General features: G+C 45.3%; 1 protein-coding gene and 1 long non-coding RNA gene across 6 annotated transcripts; one reads left to right on the top strand and one right to left on the bottom strand.

Moving 5' to 3' along the window:
• Window positions 1-311: 311 nt before the first annotated feature.
• LOC112276774 (glucan endo-1,3-beta-D-glucosidase) lies at window positions 312-5,314 on the top strand. 5 transcript variants are annotated; one of them, XM_024508444.3, is made up of 5 exons: window positions 312-1,920; window positions 2,072-2,129; window positions 2,237-3,776; window positions 3,944-4,363; window positions 4,469-5,314. In XM_024508444.3, exons 3-5 carry the CDS (start codon window positions 2,468-2,470, stop codon window positions 4,768-4,770), a joined length of 2,031 nt encoding a protein of 676 aa, XP_024364212.1. In that variant the 5' UTR covers window positions 312-1,920; window positions 2,072-2,129; window positions 2,237-2,467; the 3' UTR covers window positions 4,771-5,314. The 5 variants fall into 5 exon arrangements, with proteins under 5 accessions (XP_024364212.1, XP_024364211.1, XP_024364214.1 ...); XM_024508443.3 differs by having other exon boundaries at window positions 2,072-2,134; XM_024508446.3 differs by lacking the exon at window positions 2,072-2,129 and having other exon boundaries at window positions 312-1,892.
• Window positions 5,315-5,977: 663 nt separating this feature from the next.
• LOC141044903 (uncharacterized) lies at window positions 5,978-8,951 on the bottom strand. The gene is made up of 2 exons (XR_012216699.2): window positions 8,507-8,951; window positions 5,978-8,127 (listed from the first exon to the last, which is right to left on the bottom strand). It is a non-coding gene; the product is annotated as an uncharacterized LOC141044903 (long non-coding RNA).
• Between the last annotated feature and the right edge of the window lie 541 nt (window positions 8,952-9,492).

Here is a 9,492-nt window from a genome sequence, read left to right as displayed (position 1 = left end):
TCTGTATTTTAAGAACGTTGTGTAGACACGTTTCTATAATGCTATTACAGTCACTTCCTTACAAGCAATGTAGAGCCTCGCTCGAACCCTATCGCTCATTGTAGTGTAGATTTATAGCCTATGTGCAATGAGTAGATTCACATAGCTGTTGCAAACGCGAAAGCACGAACAAGTTCAATTCCTTTGACTAACCAATGTCATCGACTATCAAAGACGTTCAACATTTATAGCGCAATGGGGGCGGGGGGATGAGCTGCGCAGAAGAAAAGAACGTAATTGCCGTTAACGAGACCATTTGTAATATATTGGAGACGAGCAACGGACTAAGATTCTCCTCCTAATCCTGACAAGCGAGGATTCAGCTTTACCGAGCATGGGTTTAGCGTCCGTCTGTCAAGATTCCTTTCCTCCTTCCCGTGTGTCGTCATCAATCTGGTGTGGCGAACAAGACTGTGCCCTAAGCTACAATTGGATTGGGCATATGGCAAAAATATCCTTTTCAAAGTTCCTGTCGTTATTGATTCCGTATGTAGCGTCTCTTGGTCACAACTAGTTCCAACTGTCTCTTTGACTGAGAACCTGGCGTTTACACCTGGTGATGCTGGACATTCGCGGTGGGATTAGGAACTCTTCATTGGAATGTCGCCTTCGGCGTAAGAAGTTTGAATTCAATTTGCAGCTGAGCGATTGTGGACCCAGTTCTGTACCTCTATGATTAGATGCTTGTCAAGGCAATCCGCTGCAAAAACCTATCAATGACAACCTACATCACAGTGTAGTATTGCGTTGGTGGCTTCAGAGTTCATGCTGCTGGAACGCCAGGAACAATTCACTACGACAACATTGACTTGGTGGGGAGGCTTAGGGTTTCGTCCGACATCAAGCCACCCATCTCCGGTCGTGCGACAGAAGTCGAAGACGGTGGTAGATAGAAGTTTCAATCGGCAACTATTAATTTTTTTTTTAACATCAAAGACTAAGTCTTGCAAAGGAAGCTTTCCACTTGTCTTCATTTATTTGTTTCGATCGTTTTGTTTTGTAATAAAGCCAACTCCAAGTCATGGGGTCATCCTGAAACCATGTCTTTATCGTCAAGCTTGGTTGCCCTGAATTTTCAACAGAAGAGAACCTTTCCTTAAATTGTTTTCGATGTCACAACATGGAACCATTCTTAGGTGTGAAGTTTCTCTCCAGCAACACACTTTCTGTATGATCAGTATATGTAGTAAGCAACACAGTAGACCTACCGACACAGTCAGCGAATCCTTTTTAGTGTGCTAATCTCCTAATCTTGCTTCGTGTCTACCTTAGAGGAAGACGACGCTGAGTGTAAGGTGCGACGAAACTCAATAACGAATGCCTTTCTTCGAACCCAATTTTTTCCAGTGGCGGCAGAAGACGAGTGGGAGAGACGGCTGGCGCTGCGATCCAGTCTCCGCTTGGTTTCACGCGGTGGCCCACTCTGTCAGCGTAATCCTTCAGGCTTCACGAGTACCATGTCCGTGAGGAATATATTGGAAAGACGTCGACGGATGTATCACACATGGAGTGTCCCGAGACGGTAAACATGTGTGGATTTGGAGTCTCACTTTTTGTCGAAAGCGGAGGGATCCAAAGCTCATCTGTCGGGCATGTTCCCGTCAGATAACGAGCACTTCAATTGCAGCCAACTCGAAGATACTCAACGCTTGTCCCCTTCTCTCCGTTTGAATACTCCGTGTTGGGGGCCGGCAGTTTGCCGGTAATCATCGGAAGTGGTAAAAGCTTTCTTGGTGCGGGGCTCATGGGACCGCGATTAGCTCTTTTGGATCCCACTCTGGTCGGTGTTTGATTTTTCAGACAGTTGCCAGACTTCACCGTCACTGATAAGATAGGATCAGTGCAAGACTGGGGTAGGTGCTACGAGCCCCAGCACAGCCGGTAGGCTCCTCTCGCCAGAGATTTGAGATTGTTCTTATAGAGATTCAAACCCTCTTCTCGTATTTCTACTTGCATGGTTGAGAGTCTGTGATAAGCCTCTAGAGCGCCATTCACCCTTGATAAGCTGCTTGAAAGGTCTGTTTCTGTGCAGGCAATTCGTCGAATTTCGGGGTTCTTCTATACTTCCTTCATCTTCTCGGAGATTTTAGGTTAGGTAGTGCGTCTTTCTGCCTTCAGTCAGCAGAATCCTGATTGATTTCCTTCTGTTTTGATTGGGTGCGGACATTTCTCAAGAGAGGGTAATCTTTGTGTGTAGGGCGGCGATTGAGGCTGTGAATTAGACTGAATTTCGAAACGGAAGAAATTGAAGAGTGCGACGCTGGTGTCTACAGCATTTGATACGGTCCATCGGAACAGCTTCGTCGGTGAATCTTGCAGCGTAGGATCAAGGAAGGTCAATTTTAATCCGTTGGAAGGGTTTTGAAGTTAGCGAGGTTGCTTTCGGGTTGTACGCTTCCGTAGGCTGTTGGGGGTCCTCTTGGTTGACATGAAGGGCCTTATAGAAGCGCTCCGCCGCCACCGGAGGCCCGCTCCGGAAGGATCCGTGCACTGTCATCACCAACCTTTTCCTGCTGTAGAGAATCACGCGGCGCCAGGTCCGTCGAAGTTCTGGGGCGATCATGTTAACGCTCCGCCATACCCAACGAACACTCCATGGGTGAACTTCGTACTCAAAGAAGGAACGTGCCACGAGAATTTTCACCCCTTTTTGGTGCAAGCGCAGGAAAACTCTCTCGCCATCTGCTATCCCTCAAGAGAAGCAAAGCCGGAATACATCTTTGACTGTTTCGTTGCAAATCTCACATTCCGGGTGCTGGAAAGCGGTGGATTCGGGAGCCATGTCGTGTCGAGTTATGACGATGTGAGTGTCACGCTTGATTATGCAGGCAAATTTGGAGTACCCTTGGTGAAGGGGAGTCCTTACATCACAATTTGTGTTGGTGAAGGTACTCCTGCATTCTCAACTATTCACGCCGTGGTGGGATTTTGGGCAAATTGTGAGAGGACCAAGCACCGCATCACGCTCAACAATGGGCAGACGTGGGTGGTTTACTCTTCCGTTCCTCTGCCTTTGACATGCGAGCTCGTATCCGAGAGCGAGTTCCACGGCGTGATCAGAATAACCGTCGTCTCAGCATGCGAAGAAGGCGAAGATGACGAAGCTCTGCTTGACAGGTACCGCGATTGTTACCCAATCGGCGGCCATGTTGATTTTTTCGAAAATTGCGAGGTCATCTACAAGTGGGAAACGCAGGGATCGGGGGACCTGATGATGCTTACTTTGCCTCAGCATCGGGAGATGATGTCGAAATGCTACTCGCGACCGGTTCCAGCCCTCACTTTTAGAAGTCTGGATGGCACCCTGGAGGGAGTAGTGGGTCACAAATGGGGGCTATCCGTGAAGCGCATGGAGCTCCGGTGGGGCTCCGATACAGGCATTCATGACGCTCACGCCCGAAGGCAGGTTGTCGAGGCTCTGGAAGCTGACATCAACCAGCTCTCACCGATCTCATTACCTTCCACTTATTTTCATGGCAAAGCGTTGGCTCGTGCAGCTCGTTTCGCCCTCATTGCGGAGGAGCTTCACCGGCCCGACCTTGTTCACAGGGTCATGCAATTCCTGCAAAGTTCAATCACCCCATGGTTTACTGGACAATTTGCTGGCAATGCATTGATGTATGATATCACGTGGGGAGGAATCATCAGCAGAGACGGCTCACGAGATGCGGGAGCTGACTTTGGCCTTGGCGCTTATAATGACCATCACTACCATCTCGGGTACTTCGTCTATGCAGGTATGTCAATGGCATTTCAACTTTTTGAATGGAAGTCTGGAATCACTTCCGTTTGTCTTTTTTAATGCAAATTGGGCAAGTTGTCATGTTCATCGACTCTGTGTAATTTGCAAATGTAAGATTCATCGCGACTAATGAGCCAGCTCTATTCTCCGATTCACATGTAGGCGCGGTGTTGGCTAAGCTGGACTACCGCTGGGCTCATACTTTCAAGCCCCATATGTACGCCCTCATCCACGACTACATGAGCAAAGAATATCATGAATTTCCCCGCCTTCGGAACTTCGACTGTTACACACTTCACTCCTGGGCCAGTGGTCTCACTGAATTTAACGATGGACGCAATCAAGAGTCTACGAGTGAGGCAGTCAATGCGTATTACGCTGCTGCGCTGGCAGCATTAGCCTACCATGACTTCGAGTTGGTGACTCTAGCTTCCACACTTTGTGCCCTCGAGAATCGAACTTCGCAGCTACTGTGGCATGTCCCATCTGACAGCAAGTTGTACAATCCGGAGTTTGTTGAAGCCAATCGTATTGTGTCCATTGTCTGGTCGACGAAGCGCGACTCTGGCTTATGGTTTGCAGGTTAGTCAATTTCGCAGATTGAGAGTGTACAGATCTTTAAATATAAACTCATTTTGCTGATCACTCAAAATCTTTTTGATCTTTAACACGGTTTTTTGTGTGCAGGTGCGGAGCGGCGTGATTGCAGACTTGGTATCCAGGTTCTGCCTATAACCCCTGTCACTGAGGCCATGTTTCCCGACAAGCACTACGTCAAGGAGCTCGTGGACTGGGCCACGGAATTGATCAACAACGAGAACGTCACGGATGCGTGGCGAGGTTTTATATATGCCTTGAAAGCCATTTACGACCCGAGAGCTGCATTGGAGGCTGCAACAAGTCTTAATGGGCACGATGACGGCAACTCTTACTCGAATCTACTGTGGTGGATTCACACGCGTAGAGAATCTTCTCCTCACTCATCTTAATTTTCTAAGACTCGACATGGACAAATACAGCACGCATGAGCGGGTCTCTTTAATTTGGAAACATCTCATTCCTTGCTTCCCCATGTCCAAGTAAGGAAGTTCAAGCCATGGATCGAATCACTTCACCATATGAAAGGAGACCCCCGTGATGAGAAGGATTGTTGTGTTCTATCTTGTCATACAAGAAATTTGTGTCTGAGCTGTAATCAACGATTAGTTGTGTTGCTGAAAGCTGAGCTGGCACCTCACAGTGAGACAGGACTGCTGGGAAAATCAGATAAGCTGCATGGAATTTGCTCCAACCATTCCTTGTAAGCACAACGGATGCAGTGTTTTATAAGTCTAATTTTCCCAATTTTGAATTTTAACTAAAAGCTTGCATCCTCCGGCTGTGTTGTGAGGAGGATGATATGTAAATAACTCAACAAGATCCCAAAGATAAGATGTTATGAGTGCACACACTGTAGCATCTGGATGTCTTTTATGCATTCGCTGTTTATCAAACAGGAGGCCGTTTCTCATATGATTAGGCCCACAACGATAACTTGTTTCCTGTTTCAGATTTCCTTCCTTGATCTATAAGTTACTGGGCAACCAGAACGAAAAAAAATATAAGAGGAGATTGTTAATATATTTGTTATACATTTGTTCTGCTATCGAATTGGAACTGGTTGGAGTCAAAACTGGTACCGTATATTTATCATCGAAGGCACAAAGTGTGATGGTTTTAATTAAGACATTTTGATTTTCACACAAGTCTCTCATAAGCAGAGGCATGCTTAGTGCTCCATCTAATTATCACGGGTGTACACGAAACAAGTAATGGACTACATGCAGTGAATGACGAGCCATTGGATTCAGTAGTCATCTCAGTCGATCTGTATTACCTGGTGTAGCAGACGGCTACAAATTCGGATCATAGCTGGGACTTAATGATGTCCTCAAACAAGGATTCGATACCATGACATTCTGCTGCGAAAAACGTTAAATACAACTATAAGAGCTCAAGCTTGTAGTTAACAAGCATACAAATGTACCTCAAGTAATTTTGCAGAACACCACAAAGTGTAGCATTTAGTTAGCAAGTCAGCACTCAGTCGAGCCACAGTCCAGTGGTATTCACGTCTCGTGGTACTCCGACCAGTTGCCACTGAACATAAATAGTCATGAAAATTCTCTGGTGAATGAAAGCAGCTGAGGATCGTAGTGATTTAATTAAAAACTTCCGTTGCATTAAGAAAGAGGGAGAGTGTCCTGAGGAACTTTTGTTACAAAACGTTCTCCTATGCCCAGGAGGGGATAAATGGTGTGGCTCATCATTCTACTGACTTTGTCTTCTAACTTTACAACGTTCAGTGCGCGAGTTTGTGTTGCATGATTCTGCAACAAAGCGCTGGTCATCGCTATTCCATTACCAGTAGTTCATAGTCACGCATAAATCCTTTCAACTCTACCACAACACGCAGCAAAAGCTCCAGTAATAGGCTTGCTTTTCCTGTTGTCTCTACAACTGTCTGACGCAATTAACTTCTAATATGCAGCTGGCCATGCAAAACCCAAGATAAAACAAGATGAATTGAGTTCGTAATCAATCAGGCATCCCCCGAGGGATCAAAATGAAAGGCAAAATGAGCACCTCTATTGCAGCGGCATTGGAGCTGAATAACGCAACTCATATTGATTAACCCATAAAGTAGTCTTCCACAATTTAAGTCGGGGACGTTTGACTTAGTCACATAGGCCTGACCATGAGCTAGCCATGAATCCATTCTGATATGGTGCCCTGTATAGTAGCAGCATTTCTTCAAAACCAAGGTCAGATAATTTTCCGTTTCTGCATGTTCTTCATGCGAAGCTCTTTTCACTTAAGGGTAGCTCTATTATCTACGCTGGTTCGCTACCACTCAGGGAGGGGCTCGTAGAGATAGAGCAGGAAGATGCCCAGTGCTGTAGGACGCACGAATCCCCGGAAAAATAATAGTGACAATCGTATCGTATCGGTACTTGGCATTTACACAGCAAGCACAGCAATTATACAGCAAGCATTGCGTAGGGGAGAAAATCCTCTACTTTTAGCTTCCAGAGATGGTCGTTTCGAGGTAGTGAGGCTCACTTGCTGCTTGGTGTTCAGATGCTGTGCATTCAGGGCCCTTCCACATCGCCGCACTTCCTCTGGGTATTTCAGAAGGAGCCACACGACATTACAGTGGCCTTCTCCCCGGGGTATTTTTAGGGCTGCTGAGCACGTTCCGTCTTTACAGTTGCAGTTGATATCGTTCTGCAAGAACTGGTGATCACACATCCAACAAGAGCCCGATTGATTCATAGCATTCACATTCCCTTTAGGATTCTCCGCAAATAATCTTTACAACTCCTGCTTGCCCATGTACACGACCGCAATGTATCGAAGTTAAGCCCTCGCTATCTTACACATTCACAGGTACAGAAACGCACTGCTGGAGCCTGATTACAACCGCTTTATAGCCCGCGCGGGCCGCTAGATGCAGATCAGTGGAACCATTCCCGGTTTCAGCTTCAGGTCCGTAAGAGATGGCAAGGGAAGTTACCCCAGCTCCATACCCCTGGGTGAAATTAGGATTTGTTGTGTATTTTGGTTTCTTGCTTTGACATTAACACAAAGGTTTGCACACTCGAGGAGCATGACCACCCCGCCGACGTCTCCCACCCTGACTGTCGGATGCAAGGGTGCCAGACCGACTGCATCTTTTGTGTTGACGTCGAAATACTCATAAAATAATTGTTGGAGGGAGAGCTTGACGACATCAACATGGCAGGAGGGGACATTGCAATGCAAGGGCGTTTCGAGGATTCGACCCACTATGGAAGGGCTCCTTGACTTGCAGACGTCGGGTTTCGGCAAAGGTTTGAGTCAAAAGGGTCACGGCATTATCCTGTCCGGACATGTGAAGGAATCAAGATCCTCGGTCTACGCCATTTCGCTATCCAGGCGCTCGGAGATAAGAGTCTTGGCGACAGACTGTGAGTGCCAAATGATGATGAGATGGAGCGGGGCAGTGCCAAACAAAATGTACGTGTGGCCCTCAAAGTGACCCTACTGCTTCACCATGATCGCTTTCGCGACCTCCGCGTGGCCCTGGGAGGCTGTGAGGTGGAGGTCGTCGATGCGGGACACATCAACTTCACCGCTGAGGATGAGACTCACCATGTCGATGTCGCCATTCGCTGCGGCAGCGTGTAGGGGCAACGTGTTGAAAGGAGCCGTCGCTGTATCCACTCTCTTGGCTGTGATCTCCAAAAAAACTCTTACACAGGAGAAACTGATCTGAGAGTATTTCTCCGCTGTAATAGCATATGAGACATCTTGCCACTGGCTATCTGTACTCGGAAGAAAAAGAAAAAAAAGACCAATCAAATGGAGGCTTGATGCAGGAAATTGTAAGTCGGGAGCTATTTGCGGCAACATTCTAAATTTTCGAGTTCCCCCCTGACATAGAGCTCGTATGAGAATTCCAGACTGGAATGAAGCGAGAAAAGCTTGCACTGAAAAATTTACAGAACAATAGAAAAATAAGTGAAGGTGGGTATTATTTGAATCCACGAAACAAATCGAAGGCTGATTTTGGAGCGTGTGCAGAGTACGCCTCACAAAGCCCTGAAATCCGGATGTCCTGATACCGCCCAATCCTCCTTGTAAAGAAAGAAAAGGACTATAAATCATGAATTAGGCATCGAGGAATAGTCTCGAAAAGCTTACGTTCAGCTCACAAACCCCGAGCGATCGCAGATTCCGGAAGAAGCTGTTCCCAAGTGACTTCAATCGATCGATCGAGGGCTCGATTTCGGCGCCGAAGAGCTCCGCGCGAGTACCATCGCTGCCGGTGGAGCTTCAAATCGGAGCGGGCCGGGAATGGGTAGAGGACGGGCTGAGAACGGGTATTGCTGTGCATGAATAGGATAATATTCTATGTGTACATACATATAGAGAGGCTTAGGCCACAAGCACACCCCAAATTCCTGTATGTTCATCCAATATGTCTAAACAAACACCCAAGATCTCTGATTGGCTGATTCAGATCAATGAAGAGAGTGAGGAGAGTTGGGAGGGGATTGGAAAAAGGAATTTGGATCAACCAATCAGAGGTCTTGGATATGTATATAGACATTATGGGTGTGTATAAAAGTAATTTAGAAGAAGAAAAAAAAAATAAACAAAAAATAAAAAAAACAACAATGTGGTAAAGAAAGAGATTGAAATTATACAAAGAAGATAAGGTCTTTTCTTATGTATTTTATTCAAAGCAAATTAAAACGATAAACTTCTATGTACTTGTATGTGTCGATCCAATGAAGTTTTCTTCTAATGCAGTATTTCATTATATATACATATATATATATATATATATATATATATATATAGTTTTGATTAGAAAATACATGGATATTATGTCAATGTTAGATTATAAAGAATACATTATATATGCCTTTCTAATTCTAGTCTTTTCATATTATTTTATTTTCTTAGTTCTTCCTTAAATTTATTCATGAGACAATAGATTATGCTTATATGCAAAAGCTTTGATGTTAGACTTTCAGAAGATAGTAGTTTTAGGATGAAAGCAAGATAACATGGCACATTATTTAATTATTGCTAATCAAATCATATTTTGTAAGTTAGTTATATTAAAATTAAAAAAACAAAATATATATATATATAATAGAAATAAAAAATACTAAAATATA

The sequence above is a fragment of the Physcomitrium patens genome, chromosome 24 (genome assembly GCF_059467195.1).
Source record: "Physcomitrium patens ecotype Gransden chromosome 24, ASM5946719v1, whole genome shotgun sequence".
Classification (NCBI taxonomy): Eukaryota; Viridiplantae; Streptophyta; class Bryopsida; order Funariales; family Funariaceae; genus Physcomitrium; species Physcomitrium patens.
The sequence above is the reverse complement of the archived record's forward strand: the minus strand, read 5'-3'. Positions and strand labels throughout refer to the sequence as shown.

Coding starts and splice junctions, on each gene's coding strand:
- LOC112276774 (XM_024508446.3), top strand. CDS start 2,468: ATGAAGGGCCTTATAGAAGCGCTCCGCCGCCACCGGAGGCCCGCTCCG. Junction 3,777..3,943: donor CGGGTACTTCGTCTATGCAG/GTATGTCAATGG, acceptor ATTCACATGTAG/GCGCGGTGTTGGCTAAGCTG. Junction 4,364..4,468: donor CTCTGGCTTATGGTTTGCAG/GTTAGTCAATTT, acceptor TTTTGTGTGCAG/GTGCGGAGCGGCGTGATTGC.